This window comes from Bufo bufo, chromosome 3, assembly GCF_905171765.1.
Source record: "Bufo bufo chromosome 3, aBufBuf1.1, whole genome shotgun sequence".
Taxonomy (NCBI): Eukaryota; Metazoa; Chordata; class Amphibia; order Anura; family Bufonidae; genus Bufo; species Bufo bufo.
The window spans coordinates 174395099-174420758 of NC_053391.1; the positions used below are offsets into that span (position 1 = coordinate 174395099).

The 25660-nt window shown below is 44.5% G+C and overlaps 1 protein-coding gene across 2 annotated transcripts in view; it reads left to right on the top strand.

The window, feature by feature from the left end:
- The window catches only part of SHROOM2 (shroom family member 2), a 187723-nt gene extending 166201 nt beyond the window's left edge, over window positions 1–21522 (top strand). Inside the window, exons 8-11 of one of the 2 annotated variants that reach the window (XM_040423762.1) lie at window positions 6278–6814; window positions 10446–10629; window positions 20256–20528; window positions 20932–21522. In XM_040423762.1, coding sequence (XP_040279696.1) covers window positions 6278–6814; window positions 10446–10629; window positions 20256–20528; window positions 20932–21198 — 1261 coding nt within the window. In that variant the 3' untranslated portion in view covers window positions 21199–21522. The remainder of the gene's footprint in view (window positions 1–6277; window positions 6815–10445; window positions 10630–20255; window positions 20529–20931) is intronic. The other variant, XM_040423763.1, reaches the window with a different exon arrangement.
- Window positions 21523–25660: the final 4138 nt, after the last annotated feature.

The following is a 25660-nucleotide window of genomic DNA, read 5'->3' on the forward strand; positions in this document are numbered from 1 at the left end:
ACATGCTGGTTGTGAAAGAACCTGTAAATTTGGGAACATCTATTTCTAAATGTTTTTCTTTTTTTTTAATGGATATGAAGACAATTGGTGCAAAAATGCATTAATTAGGACAGATAGAATACTTGATGTTCTAAACTTTTTCAAAATAGTCATAAAATATAATGGAATTAGGTTGCAATGGTGTCCAACAGACCTTACTGACTATAACGCAGTCCAGCAGGATTCCATAATAGTTTCCATTATTTTACTGAAAAAATAGCACAAATTATTTTCCTGATTTTATTTTTTCCTGAATCTTTAATAAAGACTCCTAACAGAGCCTCCATCCCAGATGTGAACACAGCCCAATGCAACAAATTTAAATAAAAGATATATATGAGCAGCTTTACTTTGTACTCTTTGAAACCACCCAGTGCAAACCTAATAAATTAAGCATTGTTACCTAAGTAAGGGATCAATGTAGACTAAGTCCCCCACAAAATATTTAAAGAAAGTCTATGAGTAGTTTTAACCATGTAAAACTGATGACAGAACTAGATAGGGGCTAGGTGGAGCAGGCCAAACATACATTCTGTGGAGCTTTTATCATCAGGAGTAGTGTGAATGTAAATGTTTACTCTGCCAGGTTCTGCTCCAGCAAGTACTTTGGAGACGGAGCTTCAATTGGATGGGCTCTCTACTTTGACCTTCTTCACAGACCATCCCCTCTGCTCTGAATGGCAGCTATAGCATCCAACTAGGAGACCACTACAGCTGTCACTCAGGGCAGAAGGGAGTGGCTGTGAAGCAGGTCAGTGCAGAGAGCACTACACAGTGACGCACCTCCTCCAGAGCACTTGCAGGAGCAGATCCTGGCAGATTGAAATTCATATTCACTTTATTTCTGATAAAAATCTCCACAAAATATATTTTTCCTGCTCTCCCAGCCCTACCTAGTAATGTCAACCATATTACTTTGTCAAAACTTCTAACTCTGTTGTGAGTTAGCCTACGCTGAACCGTTATTTAAGTAACTCTGCTTGATATATTATGTGTGGTTTAAAGACTACAAAGTAAAGCTGCTCTCCATCACAGATTCTGGGGAAAAAAACTAGAAAAAAGTACTCTATTTTTCCAGTAAGTTGAAGGAAACCATCAAAATCAGGGGCAGATTGGCCATAGGCCCTACAGGGAAATTTACCGGTGGGCCGACGCACAGGGGGCTGCCTAAGCCCTCCTCATAGCCGACAGCCAGGTATGTAAGGATCTGATGCTCTCAGTATTAATTAATGTAGGCGCATCAGGCACTTATGCACCTGCCCAGCGGCCCTCATGAATTCAACTGTATTGCCAATGATACAGTTTCATACGGTGGCGTGGGCAGCAGTATTTTGTGCTGAACTCTGGTGTTTGGTTCTGCTGGGGCGGTATTTTGTTCTGCACTATGGTATTGCTGGCCCCACCTACTTCTGTTGGCTCTGCCTACATTTGTTGGCCCTTAGTAGTAGTGTTGCCCCGCTTTCTGTCAATTTGGACCCACCTACAACATGGGGCCAGTTTTTTTTTCCTAAGTCCACTTTAAGTTCTCAGTCTTCTCCTGATCAAAACTGCTTACAGCCTCCCTTTAATGCATATATCCAATGATGATCATGGCCATTGCCTAAGCAACCAGACAGCCCACTCTGGCAGTTGTGATCATCATTGGAGGTCCAATTACATGGACATGATAGATGAGCCAGAGTGGTGAGCGGCTCCTGCTTTGGTGAACTTGAGCCCTCCATGAATCACATGGACCACCGTTCATCTTAATGCCCGCTAAAGTAATACTATGGTCGAACATGGCTTCTCCTGGCAAATTCAGCACAGCTGTTTGTTGTGGCACTTGAGATTCTGAAAGGGGTTTTCTTTTATAAGACAAGTCCTTTAACCCCATAACAGTTTTGCTTGAGCTCTGCACTGGCAGCAGGGGGAGGGGGACGCCTGTGCACAACATTTTAATGCACCACTTGTTAAAGGAATTGTCTCATTCAACAATTGACATTTATCATATAGATAAAGTTAATACAAGGCACTTACTAATGTATAGTTATTATCCATATTGCCTCCTTTGCTGACTTGATTTATTTTTCCATCACATTATACATTGCTCCTATCCAGGGGTTACGACCACCCTGGAGTCCAGCAGCGGTGGCCGTGCTTGCACGCTATAGGAAAAAGTGCTGGCCTCTCTGGTGGCTGGGAGTGCACATAGGCTAGCGCCATTTCCTATAGTGTGCAAGCACGACCACCACTGCTGGATTGCAGGGTGGTCGTAAGCATGGAAACGAGCAGTGAATAATGTGATGGAAAAATGGATCAAGCTAAGGATGTAGTATGTACAATCATAATAAATGCCATTTGCTGAAGTGAGACATCCCCTTTAAGTGTTGTGGAGTGCTTTATTGAATTAAACACATCATTTCTTGACAATTATGTAATTGTGTTCACTTTCTATAAATAGGAATTTAGCAGTCGGAACCTGCGCTGATTCAGAAACGTTGCAGATTATTGGGTGGGTATGTAGAGGAGGGGGTATTCACAGTGTTAGGTGGGTGTGTAAGGGAAAAGATATTCACAGTGATCTTTGGTGCGGTTACCTTATTTTGGAGTGTCCGTCTTTCTGGATCCGGTGGGTAGGTTTCCCAGGTGCCTTCAGGTTCAACCTCTAGCGTAGGTGATGCTCCGGCCGGTAGCAGATCACTCACGCGAGGGAACCCCAGTTGAAGTCCGGGAACTTGGCGTGTGACGTCACCGCACTGAGTATGGAAGCCTTCAGGGGACAAATTCAATCCGACGCGTTTCTGAGCCTAAACGGGCTCCTTCGTTTCTGAATCAGCGCAGGTTCCGATTCTGATTTGTGTCCAAATCAGACCTTGTTAATACTTTCACATTACGGTCGCTGCAGCAGACCGTGGCAGTGAACCTGCAGCGATTCTCTGCCTGATACGTAGTTTTGAGTGTATCTGGGAGCGCGGGTGGACTTGTATACTTTCTACAGGAATTTAGCAGTCGCTTTAATAGTTTAAGGCCAAGATTTGGCTGATGGTGGCTACAAAACAATTAGTTTCACAGAACCGAAGCTTCTTTGAGACAGGATATACTTTCTTCTCCATTATATATCAGTGTGAAAGGTTAGATCATTTACATTCCCAAAGCATCCACGTGAAATGTACAGAGTCTCAGGAAGCCTCATGTTACAAACCACTGGAAAAATATAGTTAGGAAAAAAGTGATTGTTTTTCCATCTGCGGGTATTAGCCAATAGGTTTTTATGCTCTTGCTGGCATCCAGCATGTTTTTTTCTTTTTTCTTTTTCCAACTTACATTAAAAAAACGAAATAAAGGAGAAAGTGCTTATCCTTTGAAAGGTCATTTAAAGCTCACATGGTGCTGGTCTTCTGAGTGCACATGACTGGTCCCTGATGTCCTGCTCATCACAGTCCATCCCAAGCACAATTGTGGCCATTTATACAACTTTTCAATGTGAATAGCTTCAGGCAGATTTCTGGCTTAGAATAGGTTCCAGCAACGACTAGCTACATTGGGTACATAGGATTAAGGGCATCTGTCAGCAGTTTTGTACCTATGAGGCTGGCTGACCTGGTGCATGTGCACTTGGCAGCTAAAGGCATCTGTGTTGGTCCCATGATTATATGTGTCCTCATTGCTGAGAAAAATTATGCTTTAATATATGCAAAAGAGCCTCTAGGAGCAACGGGGGTGTAACCGTTACCGCTAGAGGCGCAGCTCTCTCTGCAGAGAGAGCAGAGCCTCTACGAGTAATGAATTCTCTTCTGTACTGATGAGGGACAAAAACTTCAAGACATCTGTCTGAGGAGGATATTTGACTTGGCCATCTTCTCTTGTCATGTTCCAAGACTTGTTAAAAGGTTGGACATTGACTTATAGGGAGTCACTTCCAAAAGGTGGCGCTAGCAAGACAGTTCTTTTTCTCTGGGAGATACCTCTTTGCATTCTGAAATTTTGAGAAAGCTATGCCAGTTTTGATGTCCCGAAAATCCCGTTACTAGTAGAAATCAAAGAGTCCTGGCACTCGCGTATCTTCAATTCATACCATTTATTCAGGTAAATGTACAGATGTAGCTGTCGGCGAGCTTAAATTTGACTCTGATAACCAAGATAACACTGTGCCATGTGTTATCTCATGACAAAGGCCATTGAAAAGATAGTTATCTATTTCTTGCCATTCTTTACTTAATGCGTTAGCTATCACGTTTAGCTCAGCTTCATCTGTATATATATTGTTACGTTAGGACGCGTTTCAGCCGTCCTGAGCCTTTGTCAACCAGAGCACCGTGACCTTAAAGGGGGTTCTCCAGGCTTTTAATATTGATGACCTATCCTCTGTATAGGTTAATATCAAATCGGCGGGGGTCCGACCCCCGCCGATCATCTGTATGAAGAGAAGGGACGCGCCGTACTCGTGTGCAGTCTCCTGTCTCTCTTCCTGCTTGCCATAGACAAAGCAGCAGCACGCACGGCGTGTGCTTTCTCTTCATACATCTGATCGGCAGGGGTGCAGGGTGTCGGACCCCCTCAAATCTGATATTGATGACCTATTCTGAGGATAGGACATCAATATAAAAAACCTGGAAAAACCCTTTAATTGATATTATTTATATGTATACCTGTTCATTGTTTAAAATAAAAATGTATATGACCCCTTTGAAACATGGGTGGTAGTGGGAGGCACAAAGGCTCATTGAGTATACTGCTTTTGGAGGACAGAAGAGTGTAGTAGACTATGCTCTTGTCCTACCAAAAGAGTACTGAAAGGTAAATTCTTCAGGCTCTGTTTGGTCCATTTAGGGCTGTGCTTGTCGTAGAGTAAAAATGTGATGTGAACAGGTCCTATTATGTTCAACTTGATCTGTATCACAAAGTTTCCAGTGACCAGTATCAGTCTAAACTGGTATGTGTCAATTACTCTATCTCATCTGACAGGCAATGCATTTGACCTGCTTAAAGGGTGTGATCTAAACCTAGAACAAAGGGTGTACTTTTAGTTTTTTACATATTTTACTTTGTAATCTGTCTTCAAGGTCATTAAAGAGGTTGTCATATAGGCATAGATATCTTATTAGGGCCTCGAACACAGTCTCCCACTAGGCAATCTCCTCCTATCAGCCAGAGCCGAGAATCACTGAATATCAGCAGCGTCCACTCAGGCCCATACCATGGCTGGTGTGTTGGAAAAGTTTGGTTGCAGCTTCAGATGGTTGGTGAGAATCAACCTCCTGCAATAAATATCACTATGGTGTCCCTGCCAGTTTTTGTTAATCTGAACTGTATTACCCTTTAGGCCGGGTTCACATCATCGTTTTGTTTTCCGTTCTTCTGATCCATCAGAAGAACTGAAAAATAAATTAAAAAACAGATCCTTAATTTTGAGCATCCGGCAAAAAGGTATGCAAAATGAGCGAACGTATGCAAAATAAAGAATCCATTTTTCATTTTTTTTCTGTTCTTCTGACGGATAAGAAGAACGGAAAACAAAACGATGATGGCCTTATTTGTAACCCAATGGAAAAAATATTTATCACCTATCCAATGAATAGGAGAGAAATGTCATTAGGGGAAATCCTTGTCAGAGGGTTTGGAGCCTCTGAACCTGCATGTCCTCTGCAACCAGGTTCCAGGGAGTCCAGGACTCCTCTCCAGCAGCTCCAGGCACATGCGCTTTGTTTCATTGAAGCTGAGGGCAGTACTCCTTGTTTCACAGTACATGCTCAGTGAAGCGTCGCAACGTCTGGTTTTATTATAGGCAGATTTTGGAAAGCTAAACCCCGGCTGCATAAGGACTTTTTGGTGGTTTAATGGCCTAAAGTTATATATATATATATATATATATATTATTATTATTTTTTTTATTGAGGCAGTATTATTTTCCCCTTGTTGCTAAAGTCAAATGTTTCCGTTTATCCTTCCTCTGACCCTCAGCATGTTCTTAAACTATCAATTTTAGTGGGTGTATTTTTGTACAAAAATTAAAAGAAATCTTTATTTTCATGTTGCTTGAGGTTTCAGTTATCCAGCCATATAATTTTATAGAACACAAAATCATAGCATTCAGTTTGTAGAACATCTAAACTATATTTTAGCAAAGCTTGTGGACACATCCTCCACACTGCTTGTTTTGTTTTCTTGTTTGCTTTTAGCCCTTTTTTTAATACACAAGTTTGAACCGTAACGGTTATGAAAATCATGTAAAACGCTATATATATTTTCTTTTCTTTAGAATTGAAAGAGTGATAGACAACACCACAATTAAGATGGTTCCCATTAAAATTGTCCATTCAGAAAGCCATGCAGAGAAAGAAAGCAGGAACAACTTGCTGAGTGCCATTGAGCCACCAGCCTTACCCACCGGTCTTACCAAAGACCAAATCAAAACCCTCAGCACATCTGAACAGTCTTATTCCCGCTTTTGTGCTTATACAAGACTTGACCATGATCCGGAAGACCAGCCCAGTGAAACCAACAGTCAGTCAGTCCAGGAATTTGTAGAGAACGCAAGTCCTGACCCATCTCTAACAGCTGGTAACTCCAAGGGCAAAGATTTGATCTACGCTGATCTGAAGTCTGAGGAGCTGATGAGAGAAATTGTAGGAAAAGATAAGTCTCTTGCAGACATTTTGGATCCTAATGCCAAAATGATGACTACAATGGACCTTATGGAAGGAATATTTAGAAAGGATGAACACCTTCTTGAAGAAGCTCAGCAACGTAGGAAGTTGAATCCAAAGGTTCCATCTCCAAGGCCTTCAGACGAAAAGTATGTTTAATCACATTGGTTATTACATAATGAAATGTACATTTTATGGCCTTGGCAGCAGAGCAACCCCAACTTTACAGCAGTCTGTATTTGGAGGTTCAGCAGCATACTGCCAGAAAATAACAGAGATGTATGTGAGGCTGATGTGGTAGGTTTGGAGCACTACTGATAATGGAGTCTGCAACCTTGCTAGGCTATATGCCAAGTTTTGATACATGCCACCTTTTTTTGTATCCGCATATGAAAAAAGATTTTTGACATGCTTATATCCGTACAAAGAAACCACTGAAGTTAAAGGGAACCTGTCACCGGGATTTTGTGTACAGAGCTGAGGACATGGGTTGCTAGATGGCCGCTAGCACATCCGCAATACCCAGTCCCCATAGCTCTGTGTGCTTTTATTGTGTAAAAAAACGATTTGATACATATGCAAATTAACCTCAGATGAGCCCTGTCCTTGACCCATCTCACGTACAGGACTCATCTCAGGTTAATTTGCATATGTATCAAATCGTTTTTTTTACACAATAAAAGCACACAGAGCTATGGGGACTGGGTATTGCGGATTTGCTAGCGGCCATCTAGCAACCCATGTCCTCAGCTCTATACACAAAATCCCGGTGACAGGTTCCCTTTAACTTCAGTGGTTTCTTTGTACGGATATAAATATAAGTGCTTTATCACATGAAATATAGTACTACGTAGTCGCCCCCCGGTGGATGATACCACTCATTGTTGGGAAGCTAGAAAAAATGTCTTTCAGAACCTCTTTGATGCCACATGTCTATCACTGCTCAGATCAGAAGGCATTGTGTTGTATTCATTGTAGATGGATAGATGCGATACATAAAATAGAATAGATAAGGCTACTTTCACACTAGCGTTCGGGTGTCCGCTCGTGCGCTCCGTTTGAAGGGGCTCACGAGCGGCCCCGAACGCATCCGTCTGGCCCTAATGCATTCTCAGTGGAGGCGGATCCACTGAGAATGCATCCGCCTGCCAGCGTTCAGCCTCCGCTCCGCTCAGTGAGTGGACACCTGAACGCTGCTTGCAGCATTCGGGTGTCCGCCTGGCCGTGCGGAGGCGAGCGGATCCGTCCAGACTTATAATGGAAGTCAATGGGGACGGATCCGCTTGAAGATGACACCATATGGCTCAATCTTCAAGCGGATCCGTTCCCCATTGACTTTCAATGTAAAGTCTGAACGGATCCGCTCAGGCTACTTTCACACTTAGAAAATTTTCTAAGTTATAATGCAGACGGATCCGTTCTGAACGGATGCAAACGTCTGCATTATCGGAGCGGATCCGTCTGATGAAACATCAGACGGATCCGCTCCGAACGCTAGTGTGAAAGTAGCCTTAAGTAGATCTATAAAAGATAGATAAGATAGAAAGATAAAATAGAAAGATAGTTAAGATAGTTAGGTAGGTTAGATGTATACGATAGATGGAAAGATAGCTTTAGGCCTCATGCACACGAACGTTTTTTTTCACAGTCCGCAAAAACAGGGTCCGTAGGTCCGTGATCCGTGACCGTTTTTTCGTCCGTGGGTCTTCCTTGATTTTTGGCGGATCCACGGACATGAAAAAAAAAGTCATTTTGGTGTCCGCCTGGCCGTGCGGAGCCAAACGGATCCGTCCTGAATTACAATGCAAGTCAATGGGGACGGATCCGTTTGACGTTGACACAATATGGTGCCATTTCAAACGGATCCGTCCCCATTGACTTTCAATGTAAAGTCCGGAGTCCCTTTTATACCATCAGATCGGAGTTTTCTCCAATCCGATGGTATATTTTAACTTGAAGCGTCCCCATCACCATGGGAACGCCTCTATGTTAGAATATACTGTCGGATATGAGTTAGATCGTGAAACCTCATTTCCGACAGTATATTCTAACACAGAGGCGTTCCCATGGTGATGGGGACGCTTCTAGTTAGAATATACTACAAACTGTGTACATGACTGCCCCCTGCTGCCTAGCAGCATCCGATCTCTTACAGGGGGCCGTGAGCAGCACAATTAACCCCTCAGGTGCCGCACCTGAAGGGGTTAATTGTACTATCATATCCCCCTGTAAGAGATCAGGGCTGCCAGGCAGCAGGGGGCAGACCCCCCCCCCCCCTCCCCAGTTTGAATATCATTGGTGGCCAGTGCGGCCCCCCCCCCTTCCTCCCTCCATTGTAATAAATCGTTGGTGGCACAGTGTGCGCCCCCCCCCCCCTTCCTCCCTCTATTGTAATAATTCGTTGGTGGCACAGTGTGCCCCCCCCCGCCCCCCCTTCCTCCCTCTATTGTAATAAATCGTTGGTGGCAATTATTGGCCCCCCTCCCTCTATAGCATTAACAACATTGGTGGCCAGTGTGCGGCCTCCCATCTTGCGCCGCCCCCCCCCCCCCGATCATTGGTGGCAGCGGGTTACTAGCAATAGTACAAGATTCATACTTACCTGGGAGCTGTGATGTTCGTGTTCGGCCGGGAGCTCCTCCTACTAGTAAGTGACAGTTCATTTAGCAATGCGCCGCACAGACCTGTCACTTACCAGTAGGTGGAGCTCCCGGCCGGACACGAACATCGCAGCAGCAGCCTGGAGCAGGTAAGTATGAATCTTCTACTATTGTACTATTGCTAAGTAACCATGGCAACCAGGACTGTAGTAGCGTCCCGGTTGCCATGGTTACCGATCGGAGCCCCAGCGATTAAACTGGGACTCCGATCGGAACTCCGCTGCCACCAATGATGGGGGGGGAGATGGGAGGCCGCACACTGGCCACCAATGTTGTTAATGCTATAGAGGGAGGGGGGGCCGATGGGGGGCGCACACTGTGCCACCAACGAATTATTACAATAGCGGGAGGGAGGGGGGGGGGGCGCACACTGTGCCACCAACGATTTATTACAATAGAGGGAGGGGGGGGGGCCGCACTGGCCACCAATGATATTCAAACTGGGGAGGGGGGGGGGGGAGGGTCTGCCCCCTGCTGCCTGGCAGCCCTGATCTCTTACAGGGGGCCGTGATCAGCACAATTAACCCCTTCAGGTGCCGCACCTGAAGGGGTTAATTGTGCTGATCACGGCCCCCTGTAAGAGATCGGGTGCTGCCAGGCAGCAGGGGGCAGTCTTGTACACAGTTTGTAGTGTATTCTAACTAGAAGCGTCCCCATCACCATGGGAACGCTTCTGTGTTAGAATATACTGTCGGTTCGGAGTTTTCACGAAGTGAAAACTCAGCTTTGAAAAAGCTTTTATGCAGATGGATCTTCGGATCCGTCTGTATAAAAACTAACCTACGGCCACGGATCACGGACACGGATGCCAATCTTGTGTGCATCCCTGTTCTTTCACGGACCCATTGACTTGAATGGGTCCGTGAACCGTTGGCCGTGAAAAAAATAGGACAGGTCATATTTTTTTCACGGCCAGGAAACACGGCTCACGGATGCGGCTGCCAAACGGTGCATTTTCCGTTTTTTCCACGGAACCATTGAAAGTCAATGGGTCCGCGAAAAAAAACGGAAAACGGCACAACGGCCACGGATGCACACAACGGTCGTGTGCATGAGGCCTTATATGGATAGATGACGTAGTTTGTAATCTCAGTAAAAACATGAATTTTATTTTCCACAGAAAAGAAGATCCCAATAAAGCAGCCGCCACCGCCGCCGCCATCTCTCTGACCACCAGCTCCACATACTACAGCACGTCTGCACCGAAAGCCGAGCTCCTTATTAAAATGAAAGATATGCAGGAACATCAGCACAACGAGGAGAGCTCTGAGGACGAGCTGGACCACAATCTATATGAGAAGAAGGTAGTTAAATGGGCATGACATTGCATTTGGAAATCTGCAGGTTGGAGACTATAGACCTCACATGAGGGGGCGTCACTTGTCATATATTGAGTATTTAGGCTACTTTCACATCTGTGTTTTTGCTGGATCCGGCAGGGTTCAGCAAAAACACTTCCGTCATGATAATACAACCATCTGCATCCTTTACGAACTGATCCGGTTGTATTATCTCTAAAACACCCAAGATGGATCCGTCATGAACACCATTGTTTTCTTTTATGTCCGAGAAAAAGGGATCCAGCACCATTGACTTACAGTGGGCTTCATGCCGAATCCGTCTTGCTCTTCATCCCATCACGCACTCAAAAACGCTGCTTGCATAGTTTTTCTGTCCGCTTTGGGAACGCAACCAAATGGAACGGAATGCATTTTGGAGCACTCCGTTCCGTTCAGTTCAGTTTTGTCCCCATTGACAATGAATTGGGACAAAACTAAAGCGTTTTCCTCTAGTATTGAGATCCTAAAAAATGTTTGCACAAGTCAGGTGATCACACGGCATTGTACCGTGGTGAAGGGAAGTGACAGCGGTGTTCATTTGGACAATTTCCATCTTCCGACTCTTAACCAGGAGAACGTGGTGTTTTCTTCTAGAATCACAAAGGCCGGGGAACTCATTTTATGAGACAAGCTAATTAACTGATGAGGAATTCTCCATGCCCCAGCTATAGTACATTGTCCTCTCCGGGCCGAGCACAGGCCAGGCCAGCTCATCCCTGAAAAGACTTACTATACTGTGGTCTCTGAGCTAAATAAAACCTGCCATTGTAAAGCATCACTGCCGCCATTCTTTTCCAAGGGCAATGAAAGAAAACCCGTTCCTACCCAGAATGAATCTATAGAAGGATGCTTAGGGATGTCTCCATTAAACCTTTCATAACCCTGCACTGCCAGGGATCTCTCTGTTAACCCCTTACTACCCTAGACACCAGGGATTTATGCATTAAACCCCATTTACACACAAGTGCACCAGAGAGGTCTCTAATTGCCCTTTCACTGCCTTTAACCACCAGGGCTAGTTTTAACCCCTTTCTTACACTCTTTACTGGCAGTGACAATACATTTAATGGTTTGTCCAGGGGAAAATTATTTTTATAACATCTCCGTATGGTAAAAATAAAGAAAGAAAAGGTAAACTCGCCGGACAGAGGGACATATGACCACTGCAGCCAGTCTTGTAGCCAGTGATTGGCTGCAGCGCTCACATGTCCCTTTGCCAGTACGTCACCACTACAGCAGGAGGTAGAAAATGGCAGAGACTCTGGGCCTCCCTGAAACGGGAGTGGCAGAGGATGGCGGAGTATGTTTTTCTTTTGATTTCTTTTCACCATGCTGAAACATTTTAATAGTATATTTTTCCCATGGGCAACCACTTTAACTCTTTCATCACTCTAGACCAGGGATGCTCAACCTGCAGCCCTGCAGCTGTTGCAAGACTACAACTCCCAGCATGCCAGGACAGCCTACAGCTAACATCCTACAGCAGGGCATGGTGGGAGTTGTAGTTTTGCAACAGCTGGAGAGCCGCAGGTTTAGCATCCCTGCTCTAAACCATAAGGGAAGTTACCATTAACCCCTTTATTGCCTTAGATGTAATCAACAGCTGAATTACCGGAGTGTTTACCCCCTTCCTTACCAGGCGTATATAGTCGTGCAGCAGTAAGCTAGAGGTTAAGCACGAAATGCTTCATCACTGTATACTGGTGTATGACGATTGATTGCATGTATTATATAGATCCATATGGTGGCATTTGGATATTAGAGGTATTTTGTGGACTGCATATAGTGGTGGGGATGCCATTCTGTGGTTGATATTTGCACTCTGAATGATGAGTGCACCAAATGACAGCACCTTGTGGGAGTCTGACATTCAGATATAAATATTCAAGGTCCATTTACACAGGCTGACTGAGCAGGCAGTGGTTTTTTTCATGATAATTCCCTTCTCATCAGAGCTGCATTTATAAGTACGAGCGATATCTGCTGCGATCACTTGTCCCAATGTACATTTATTGTTTCCTTTGAAACAATGATTTTGGTGTCCACATCAACATTGCTTTTGCATTTGCTCATTCATCAGGAGATTGGCTCTACCTTTTTTTTTTTTATCAGATCCTTTTTATTAACATCGCCAATTACCGTAATAATACAATCTTACAGCATAGTATAGCAATGACATGTTTTCCTAATAACACATACAAACTTGGTCCGAACTCAGACCCTTAGCATATATCATGATACAACTTTTAGCATCGCCACTTTGTTTTGCACCTCCCCATACCTAAAGCTATGGATATTAGGGGATTTGCGTATTGCCGCTGCCAAAGGTTCTATCGCCACTGAAAATAGGGGCGACAATGGGCACCCCTGGCGTGTGCCCCTCCTCAAATGGAATTTCGCAGACACACCTCCATTCGCCCTAATACTCGCTTTGGGGTTAGAATATAACACTGTCACCCATGAAATGAACGTGCCCCCAAATCCCATATGCTCTAAAGCAGGGCTGTGGAGTCAGAGTCGAGGAGTCGGAGGCAATTTTGGGTACCTGGAGTCGGCAAAAAATGAACCAACTCCGACTCCTACTAGATTCAAATTGGAATAAAAAATAAAAAAAGCAAGTTTAAATGTCCCAATTCACAAAAAGTTATAATTACCGTATTTTTTGCCCTATAAGACGCACCTGCCCATAAGACGCACCTAGGTTTTTGAGGAGGGAAATAAGAAAAAAAATATTTTGAACCAAAAGGTGTGCTTTTGGTGGGTTTTGAACTAATGGTGGTCTGTGGATGACACTATTATGGGGGATCTGTGGATGGCACTGTTATGGGGCATCTGTGGATGGCACTGTTATGGGGGCATCTGTGGGTGGCACTGTTATGGGGGCATCTGTGGGTGGCACTGTTATGGGGGCATCTGTGGGTGGCACTGTTATGGGGGCATCTGTGGGTGGCACTGTTATGGGGGCATCTGTGGGTGGCACTGTTATGGGGGCATCTGTGGGTGGCACTGTTATGGGGGCATCTGTGGGTGGCACTGTTATGGGGGCATCTGTGGGTGGCACTGTTATGAGGGCATCTGTGGGTGGCACTGTTATGAGGGCATCTGTGGGTGGCACTGTTATGGGGGCATCTGTGGGTGGGACTGTTATGGGGGCATCTGTGGCACTGTTATGGGGGCATCTGTGGGTGGCACTGTTATGGGGGCATCTGTGGGTGGCACTGTTATGGGGGCATCTGTGGGTGGCACTGTTATGGGGGCATCTGTGGGTGGCACTGTTATGGGGGCATCTGTGGGTGGCACTGTTATGGGGGCATCTGTGGGTGGCACTGTTATGGGGGATCATTGTGGGGGCATCTGTGGATGACACATATATAGCATCTTATCTTATGTGTCATCCACAGATCCCCCCCATAACAGTGTCCCTGTGTAGTAAATGGGGGCCGGCATCTGTTTCTGTAATGGCAGCAGGGCTCGATGCCTGCTTCATTCATAAAGTGGGCGGAGCAGGAGCGTAACGTAGTGAGCTACGCTACGAGCGCCCACCCGGCCTCCTGACTGCCAAGAAGTTAGTAGTAAGTAGTACAGCGCTAGATTTAAGATGATTGGAATACTTTAACAATACCCACAAGTTAGATATGATTACCGTATACTACAGTGAGCGGGGCCCGGTGTAGTAGAATACAGTGACTGCACCGGGCCCCGCTGCCATTACAGAAAGAGATGCCGGCCCCCAGCCCCTCCTCCCTCTCAGCCTATTCACCGGACGGTCGCAGCATTCGCCCCATAAGACGCACTGCTATTTTTCCCCCACTTTTGCGAAAAATACGGTACTTCTCTACTGTAAGAATAAAGGCCAATGCATGCAGTGCGTCACGTTACTGCAAATGAACACGTTAAGTGACCATGAAGAAGCATGCTTTTCATATGCTTCACTATATGGCACGCAACGCACAGTTAAGGAGCGGCAATACTTATACCTTCCATTGTGTTGTGTTCCGCTGTTACAGGGAACGCAACGCCCATGGTTAACCTAGCCTCTCACTGATAACTGATTAAGTAAATATGTTTTTTGCAGGACTAGAGACACTTGTATAAGTGAAGGGAATGGATAGTCAATAGTTCAAGACTGAAGCTGTAAACCATTTGAAAAACTGCTGTCATTCAGCTAAGGCTATAAAAACTTGTAAACTCAGATTGTTAGCTTAAACTTTAAACATGACTATGGGATTCTACTAGGGAAATCATGTTTTACAATAAATGCCCCTTCCTGGATCCTCCCACTGCCCTATCTTCAGCAGAAGATCAGCATACAAAGGAGAAGGCAGCAGCTTCCTAGCCAGTAGTTCTGTGGTAATGACATGTATGTTGCCTTTCTTTCCTTCAAGGAATGTATAAAATACATTCCTATATTAAATACAGAGGAGTCGGAAGTACCAAAAACTGAGGCGTCAGAGTCGGACCATTTATCTACCGACTCCACAGCCCTGCTCTAATTTACGCCACAGGAACTGCCACTCTATACTGTCGAAGGCCTTGGCCGAGTCCAAAGAAAATATAGCCCTGTCCCCCACATTATCAGTGGGTATTTGTAGACTAGTAAAGACTCTTCTTATATTAATTGCAGTCGATTTTTGGGGCATAAAACCAGTCTGGTCTGGGTGTATAATGGATAATATAACTTTAGAGAGACGATTGGCCAAGACCTTCGCCAGCATCTTAACATCTGTTGATAATAATAAAATCGGTCTATAGGAGTCGGGCAGCGAATGGTCCTTATCTGGATTGGGAATGACCACTATCAACGCCTCCTGCATGGAGGACGGTAGCTCACCCACTTCTAAAGAGTGGTTTAATACTTTCAACACCTCAGGGAGCAATGTGTCCGCGAAAGCCTTGTATAGCTCCACAGGGAGACCGTCAAATCCCGGCGCTTTATCGTTGGCCATGGAACCCATTGCTACCCTTAAAGGGATTCTGTCACCTCGTATAACACAAATTCAGATTTTAAACCAGTCATGCTCCACAGCTTACCTTGAATCGGCTGTGCTGTTTTTTATTGTAATCCGTCCAGCAGTTTTGCAGAAAAACTACTTTTATAAAACCCTGAAGGTGCCCAGAGGGGCGTTATGTTCCCCTTTGTGTGCCCAGTAACGCCCCTCTTACAGTGCCCAAAACGCCTTCCTCCAGAATCCCTAACCGCCCACAGCGTCTCATCCCTCTCCTCCCCCTCCCTGACAGCCGAACGAAGTCTAGCGCGAGCATCAGACGTCACTGGGCTCGGCGCATGCCCAGTGACGACGATGAAGCTCCTGCCCTCAGTCGGTACTGCGTCTGCGCGAGACTTCGCTCGGCCGTCAGGGAGGGGGAGGAGAAGGATGAGACGCTGTGGGCGTTTTGGGCACTGTAAGAGGGGCGTTACTGGGCACACAAAGGGGAACATAACGCCCCTCTGGGCACCTTCAGGGTTTTATAAAAGTCGTTTTTCTGCAAAACTGCTGGACGGATTACAATAAAAAACAGCACAGCCGATTCAAGGTGAGCTGTGGAGCATGACTGGTTTAAAATCTGAATTTGTGTTATACGAGGTGACAGAATCCCTTTAATTCCTCCAATTCAATCGGGGCATCCAGTAACGACCTATCCTCCTGCGACAACCGAGGAAGATCCAAACCCTGCAGAAACCCGTCAATATCAGAGTCAGTACATGCTGTCTTAGATGAGTATAGGGAAGAGTAAAAGTCTCCTAATATATTTAGAATACTCCCAGTATCCCTTCTCAAGACTCCACTAGAGTCAACCAGACCTGTAATAAACGGAGAACCCTGCTGCGCTTTGGCTATTATTGAGAGCATATGTCCCACTTTCTCTCCTTCCCAAAAAATTGTTGTTTATAGAAGAGACGCTTCCTCTCGGCCACCTGCAGGAGATGACACCTCAAATCCTCCTGCTTGGTTTTCAACTGATTGCTCGTCTCCGTAGAAGGTGCATTTACAAAGGCTTCCTCTGCCAGCCTCATATCTGCATGTGCTTGTATATCTTTTTCTTTAGAACGAGATTTAATCTTACTAATGGTCTTAATCAGAGTTCCTCTAAGAAAGGCTTTCATAGCCTCCCATACTGTATGTATAGAGGCCGAACCTTCATTATATTGAAAATATTCCCTCAGGGATTGTGCTATATCAGTAGTGTCCCCTATCAGTGTCAACCAAAAAGCGTTTATACGCCAGTACTTCATCCCCGGCCTGGCTTCCCCAGAAATATCAATTTGTACACTAAATATAGAATGGTCTGATAAAGACCTGGCTAAATACTCCTATTTCCGGACAAGCGGGTACATGTGGGTATTCGCCAGACCCATATCTATTCTCGACAGGGAGCTATAGGTCGATGAGAAACACGAGTACTGTTTGTCTCCAGGGTGTGCCTCTCTCCACACGTCTGTCAGCCCTACTTCCTTTATTAGCCTTCCAAAGGGAGTTTCGTTATTAATTCCATCTCTTACTGCTACATGGCATCTGTCTAAAGTTTTGCTTAATGCATTGTTGAAATCTCCAACTATCAGCACTGGAATTTCTGGATAGTCTGCCAAAAATTCCAGCAACAATCTCAGAGGTACCGAAGAGTAAGGAGGAGGTATGTAGATTGTCGCTAGTACCATTCTCACTCCTTCAAAATACAATGAACTCCTATAAATCTACCTTCTGAATCTACACATTCTTTCAGACACTCAAATTTCACATTTCTATTGACCAAAATACTAACCCCCCTAGAATATGAGGAGAAGACTGAATGCACAGAGTACCCCATCCATGCCTTATTCATTAAATGTATTCTTTGCTTGGTCATGTGCATCTCCTGTAAATAGCAGATCGCAGGTTGAAATCGTGACAAATATTGAAAGATACCCTGTCGTTTGGTGGCATCCGCCATTCCCCTCACATTCCAACTAAGTATCCTTATGGCTGTCCCCATCATATTTTATTCGGTTATATAACTGTCTAAGCAGATGCCTTATTACCCACATCCAGTAAAGGAGGAGCCGTCCATAAACAGAACCCGCACCCTCTCCTGCTGGAATATAGCGTTGTACATTTACCTGTTGCAGATCACCAACACCACATAACCCCCTCCCCCCACCCACTTGTATATGAGACAAGATATCTTCTGAAACCTAGGGCCAATCGAAAAAACCTGGCCCAACAGTGTCCACAACAATGTACAGTCCCGTACACCCTGGCCCTTAGGACTGCGATATTACCGGGGAGCTTCAGTCTAATGCACGCTCAACCCAGTGTACGTCTCCAGCAACAGGCCTGAGACAACTGAACTTAATCAACAGCTGTATATATATGATATGCAGACCGTTCCACTTAAACATCACAGACTGCCTGGTAGTGGGTATATACTTCAAGTGTCCACGTTCTGGCTCCTCAGTCGACGTTCATTCTGGTCCAACCACTTCAGTGCCGCATCTGGGTCTTCAAAAAATACTGCAGCACCATAAGCCACCACTCTCAGCTTGGCTACGAACATCATAGAATACTGGACTTGTAGGTCACGGAGTCTCCTCTTTATATCCACAAAGCGGGCTCTCTTTTTCTGTACCTCCGATGAATAATCGGGAAAGATAGAGATCTGTACCCCATTGATCTTCAGGTCAGGATGGGTTCTAGAGGCTCTAAGTATAGTGTCTCTGTCCCTATAGTGTAGGATCTTAGCAAGTATTGGACGAGGTGGACGACCGGGTGGTAGTAGTCGGGTTGGAGCACGGTGTGCTCGTTCAACTGCATATAGCTCAGAGAGGCCCTTGTCTTGGAATTTCTCAGCAATCCACTTTTCTATGAATTCTGTGGGATGCTGACCCTCTGTTTTCTCCGGCACCCCCACTAGCCGAATATTGTTTTGACGTGAGCGATTTTCAAGATCGTCGGTTTTGGCATACAGCGCCGCTATATCTTTAACTGTTGTTTTACCGGTATCATGTAGCGTTTTGGCGCCATTTTCTAGATCGGACACCCTCCGTTCCACCTCTGTAGTTCTGTCCGTCACTTTGTGTAAGTCATGGCGAATTATCGCTATGTCCTCGTTCAGGCTCCCAATATGTATATTCATGGTATTAAGCGTGGCGTTGCAGCTTGCGATCGCTGCCATTATATCTTTTAATGTTGGCTCTGCTGCCTCAATCACATGACTGCACTTCACAGAGCTTTTACTTTGATGGCCAGACACAGCATTATGTGGGGACAGAGGTTGCTGTTCCTCCTCAGAGTAGCCCTCCGGTGTTATGATCTCCTCTTCTGCGGCCAAATTACACCCCTCCGTATCACCCCATGTGCCCCTCAGGGACTTCTGAGGCTTGTGGGCAAATCTTTCCAGCCACGCTGCTGCTCCCTGGCTTACCGCGGTCAGCATGTCAGCCGCGTCTGCTTCCCCGGCGCCATCTTGGATCCGCTCCTCTCGCTCCGATCTGAGCGGTGTTTTGCCTCTTTTCCCCGACATGTTGGACCCCGCGGTAGGTAAATCTCTGTCCCAGAAGCTTTTAGGAAGGTCTGTGTTGCTTGTGCCGCTTGTTAGAAACGGCCGTTGAGCAATTAATGACAGGATCGTGACCAGAGCACTGGAGACCCGCGTCTTACTCCATGCGCCATCAGGCCCCGCCCCCCTTGGCTCTACCTTTACATGGGCCGATTATCGTGAACGAGTTTTCGTTTGAACATTCATTCCAAATAAGAGACCTTTAGATTTGCACTGAGTCTAGATAGTTAGACAACTAGACAGACAGATTAGATATTCATGAGATTAAAGACTAAGGCCACTCTCACACAGTCAGTATTTGTACGCCATAACCAGGAGTGGGTCCAAAACAGAGAAGAGGCACAGATCTGTATCTCTGTAGGTTCCATTCTTGGTTTAGGGCTTACAAATACTGATGCAAAATACTAAGGGCTCATGCACACGACCGTATGCCCTCTGAGACATACAGTCCGTGAGCGGGCCATATGTCCCGGAGCGGCATACATCGTGCGCACGGGAACGCACAGCATCATAGGTTACTATGATGCTGTGTGCATCGGGCTGCCCGCGGTACTATTGTCCCGCATATGGTCGTGTGCATGAGCCCTAACGATGTGAAATTAGCCTAAGGGTGGCCAGAGGCCTTAGGTAGCTGTTTTCTGAGACCTCCATACACGTAAATGCTCGGCCAAGTGTGCATGTGCCCTAAGTAGTGAGAGAAAAGAAAAGCCGCAGCAAGATTCTGAAATTGAGCTGCCCGATCCTTATCTCCCCTGATATCTGCCATCGGAAGGCACCTGTACACATAAGGTGGTCAGTCAGTCTTGCCAAAATTGGTGGGTTTGGCCAGCTGTCAGTTGTGGAACAGTGAGTTGTATTTTAAATATTCCATTTAAAATTCCTTTTTTCTGTCCCATATAGAAATACAGATTTACAGTTTTAGGGCACATCTGCATAGGTTTATCTGTATGAGATTTTCCTACAGTCATCTTGTGTTGTTGAATATTAATGTACTTTATATTCTCCAGATGACGACATTCTTGAACCTGTTTTTTTTCTCTCTCTGCTGACCACAGCAAGAACTCATCGACAGCATCAGCAAGAAGCTGCAAGTTCTACGTGAAGCTCGAGAAACTCTCTTAGAGGACATCCAGTGTAACAATGCTTTAGGGGAGGAAGTTGAGATCATAGTGAAAGAAGTCTGCAAACCGAATGAGTTTGACAAGTTTCGAATGTTCATTGGTGATCTGGAAAAAATTGTGAATCTACTGTTGTCACTATCTGGAAGGTTAGCTCGGGTGGAAAATGCCCTTAACAACTTGGATGAGAAGGCCTCCTCAGAAGAAAGGGTATGTACAATTGTAATAATAAGAGCTGTCAAGTGAGCTCCAGCCCATGGTGACCATATGAAGTGTTTCTGTAGAATATCCAGTTTTGGTTACGCTTCTTGCTGGCAGGTTCACAAAGTCTCTAATGATACCAATCTGTAACTTTGGCAATAATATGAACATGTCTCTCAACAAATGTAAATTTCTGTTATAGCCCATATTTTATAGAGAAATCCACATGGGGTCAAGTAAGAACCTTTTGATAATATTGAGATTGCCCATAATCTACCACATAGATGTGATTCTGAGTTCTGTAGCTGATGGATAATGACATGGAGGACTTCAAGGCCCAAAGTCTAATCTCCAAATACATTTCTAAATTCTTATTTCCTGTGCTAATCGTCACTTTTCTCTATCTTTTCAGCGGACGTTAGTTGAGAAGAGGAAGTTGCTGACCAGACAGCATGAAGATGCAAAGGAACTTAAAGAGAACTTGGACCGTCGTGAGCGGACCGTCTTTGACATTTTGGCTAATTACCTTAATGAAGAAAATCTTGCAGACTATGAGCACTTTGTGAAGATGAAATCAGCACTCATCCTCGAGCAGCGGGAACTGGAAGACAAAATCAAACTGGGAGAAGAACAGTTGAAATGCCTCACTGATAGCCTCCCTCCAGATCGTACCAAGTAGAGAATGGCAGCGCCAAAGCTGGACTTGTGGCCGGCCGTCCTTGCACGTTTTTTTTTTAATCTCCACACGTCAAAATCTTTCCGGTGGATGTAACACAAGATGAAACTCTTCTCACTAGCAATAATGTTTTTTGTTTTTTTTTGTTTGATTGAAATTCTATATATTTAATTTTTTTTATTTTATGATGGACTCAATATTTTAGATCCATAGGTGTTTCTGTTAGATATGCAAATGTAAATTTACAATTTGAGATCCTCCGTATAGTGAACTCTGTTCCATCATACTGCATGTAGCCATGGTCTCTGCTGTTTTATGTATAACATACAGTATAGGAAATCTCTGCAAAGAATCTGATCTCATTGAAAGGTGTTCTATAGAACGGTTACTGATAGAATTGTTAGGGCAATATTTTTTTCTGTTTCTCATTTTTCTTATCTGATCTCATCTCACCGCAGTTATGCAAAGGTTTTATTTATCAGCCTGAAAATCTGCTGTCGTCTCATTTTCTCCTGGAGAAAGATAATAAACGATGAAAAACAAATGACGTCTCAGTAAATGCTATGGTATAGTGCAGTGGTGGCGAACCTATGGCACGGGTGCCAGAGGCGGCACTCGGAGCCCTCTCTGTGGGCACCTGCACCCTGAAAAAGTCTATGGTGTACGAATATGCCTTAGAATTTTACTGCCATTCATCAGCGCAGGGTGCACTATGAACAGCAGGCAGTGCACTGAATGTAGGCAGGCTGTTATAGCTAAATGATAAAGTACATGGAAGATGCACTATATTGGACTGTAGTATTCAGGGTAAATTGCTGTCTTGGCACTTTGTGATTAAATAAGTGGGTTTTCGGTTGCCGTTTGGGCACTCTATCTCTAAAAGGTTCACCATCACTGGTATAGTGGATTATACGTAGCCAAAAACAATGGGGCAAATTTACTAATAAGCACCAAATGTGACTTAGACACTTTTTTGTGCCTCGTTTGACAAGGCAGGCATGGCTTAGTGGGTAAGTATGTGGCTTATTGGAAAAAGAGCGTGGCTTGAGATGTGACACTGTGCACAGCCAACCAGTACGTATAACCAGTGTAAAGTTAGACAAAAGTGTTCAACAATGTACCAAATTTATCATACAACGTGAGCCACTGTGGTTAAGCTGGCGCATTTTCAGACGGTCTAGTCTAAATTTACATTGTATAGATACTAGGATTAGTGAATCTGTCCCAGTGTTTCCAAAGTGACACCACTATGCTCATGTCGAAGGTTATACCGCTCTCATTCCTTTTACCTATTAACCTCTTAGTGATCACCCATACGCCTTCTTATGGCTTATCACTAAGGGATCAGGGACAGGTCTCTCATGCTGCAGAGAGTGGGGCTCGGCAGAAGCGCCAGTCGGGGTCGTTTAACCTCTTAGATGCCATTTGTAATAGCGACCGCAGTAACTAAGCTGATACAGAGGTAGTGGTCTCCCTCTGTCTCTCTTTTTTTTTTGTGTGCAAAAGTACGGTAGTAAAATGTGAAAAAACTATAAATATATTTAGTACATTTTAGTGTAATTGTAACGGCCCAGAGAATGTTATTCATGCCAAAAAATAAACACCGCAAAATTTATAATTAAAAAACTTACTTAAATAGTAGGTTATGTGTACCCCAAAATGGTGCCATTAACTGCAACTTGTCCTGCCAAAAACAAGCCCTCATATGGCTAAATTGACAGAAAAATAAAAAAAGTTAAAACTTTTGAAAGGCAATAATGAAATGAAAAAAAATCGCTTGGTGATTGAGGCTCAAAACTAGGGATGAGCGAATTGACTTCAGATGAAACATCCGAAGTCGATTTGCATAAAACTTCGGTCTAATACTGTACGAAGCGAGCGCTTCGTACAGTATTGGAATGTATTGGCTCAGGTGAGCCGAAGTTATTACTTTGCGAAGTCTCGCATGACTTTGCGTAATAACTTCATAGATTAATTTTTACTGTAAAAAAACAATTTCCCAAACTTGGGAAAGGTTCCACTGCATTCCAAAACTGTATGGAGCGCTTGCTCCATACAGTACTGGACCGAAGTTTTATGCGAATGTTCGATTCGCTTATCCCTACTGATCACTAATGGGTTAAGCAGCTTTCACATTTTCCAGTTTTCTTTAGTAGTCGATATTGTTAGGGCCACATGCTATCTGCTTTCCATTGTTTTCAATAGGAGACAGCGCAGCAGTTCGTGGGCCAGTGATTTAAAGCCGCAATCATGTCCCTTCTTGGCACGGAGTGCGGACAGCCGCTTGAAGCCGCTGCTGCTGTCTGCTTGCTTACTTAGCTCCATTTAATGGGTCCACGGCATACAAAGTGAACAACTGCAGCAGGAACTGCAGTTGTCGAAAATCTGCTGTGTGAATGGACCCGCACTGTAGCAGACAGACGTTTTATACGTGTACATTTTATGATGCGGCAAATTTATCAAAATTATCTGCATTTTTTTTTGTCTTTGTTGAACTGAGAAACCAATGAGAGCTCAGCTTTTATTTGAGTGCTCTGGTAATATAAAGCTGTGCTTTGATTGGTTACTATGGGAAATAAAGACAGTTTGCGTTTATATAGCTTTGATTATTGTGTCGCTGTGGCATCATGGGCCTTCTGCATTTTTTTTTTATCACTTGTAAGATTTTTCCATGCAGTACTATCTTTTATATTTAATTTTCAGTAGGAAATAGTTTTAGGAACATAAAAAAGTATACCTGTTATATTGTACATCCATACACACAAACGTGGTAGGGGTCCAATAGTGGTGCAGTAGTGAGTGGGCCAATGCTGTCTGGCGTTTAGTCACCTAGTCTGTGTCCTGGAAAGTGCATACTAAATTATGGTTTCTACCAAGGATATCCTATAATAGATCATTTGTGGCTACTACCTGGGTATGAAGTACTTGAAGAGGGTTCTTTACGGTAAGAGCAGTGAGACTAAGGAACTCTCTGTCTGAGGAGGTGCTGATGGTGAGTTCACTAAAAGAGTTCAAGAGGGGCCTGGATGTATTTCTGGAGTGTAATAATATTACAGGTTATAGCTACTAGAGATCGGTCATTGATCCAGGGAGTTATTCTGATTGCCTGATTGGAGTCGGGAAGGGATTTTTTCCCTTAAAGTGAGGAAAATTGGCTTCTACCTCACAGGGGTTTTTGCCTTCCTCTGGATCAATTTGCAGGATAACGGGCCGAACTGGATGGACAGATGTCTTTTTTTTCAGCCTTACAAACTATGTTACTAAGACTAAATGAAGAAGAGTTGTCCAGCCTTTCTTTGAGAAGTTCCAAATGCACTTTATTGAATATCAAATTAAAAAAGCATCCAGGTACAGGTTGCGTTGGTCTACGCGTTTCAGGCAGCAAAACAGTTTCAGCCCTTACTCATTTATCCTCATTGCTCCCAGTCCGGGTGAGGAAGCGGTCCGTGTCCTTATGGTTGGAGTTTCCAGACAGGTGAGAGCTGCTCTAATTACCTTTGAATAGATTATGTTACTAAGACTGTACTAGATGATAAATAGCTAAGGCTACTTTCACACCTGCGTTTAGGTGCGGATCCGTCTGCTGTCTGCACAGACGGATCCGCACCTATAATGCAAACGCTTAGATCCGTTCAGAACGGATCCGTTTGCATTACCATGAACAAAAAATAAATAAAAATATATATATATTTTTTTTTTTTGTTCATGATAATGCAAACGGATCCGTTTTGACTTTACATTGAAAGTCAATGGGGGACGGATCCGTTTGAAAATTGAGCCATATTGTGTCAACTTCAAACGTATCCGTCCCCATTGCAAGCTGCGTTCAGGGGTCCGCCTGCTGAGCAGAGAACAAACGGTGCCAGACTGATGCATTCTGAGCGGATCTGCATCCACTCAGAATGCATTAGGGCTGGACGAATCCATTCGGGGCCGCTTGTGAGAGCCTTCAAACGGAACTCACAAGCGGAGACCCGAACGCAAGTGTGAAATTAGCCTAAGAGGTCCCACTCAGGGATTGACAGCTTTCCCTTTGTGACTGTGATTAGCTGTCAATCACTGATACAGCCTCTCATTGGACGCCTACAGAGAAAGAGCAGGGATTTCAATCCATAAAACACAAGTTTTACGGAATCTTTTCACATAAAACAATGGGTGACCGTGCACAGTGCAGTCCACATGTGCAGTACCATTAATTGCCAATCTGCACCTGTACTTTCCATAGCTTTGAATGGCAAGTACAGGTTCAACCTGGCAATTAGCGGGTATCTGCATGTCCAGCCAGGACCATGTGCAGGCACCTTATATATCAATCTGCTCAGCTCCTCCTGAAATAGTGCAAAACCATAAAAAGCAGGACCTCCAAGCATTACACAGATATAAGCTTTAGCTATTAGGTCTCAAAAGGTAATAAAGTGATTTCCATGCAGTAGTAGTTTTGGTTGTTACAGCATACATACTATGG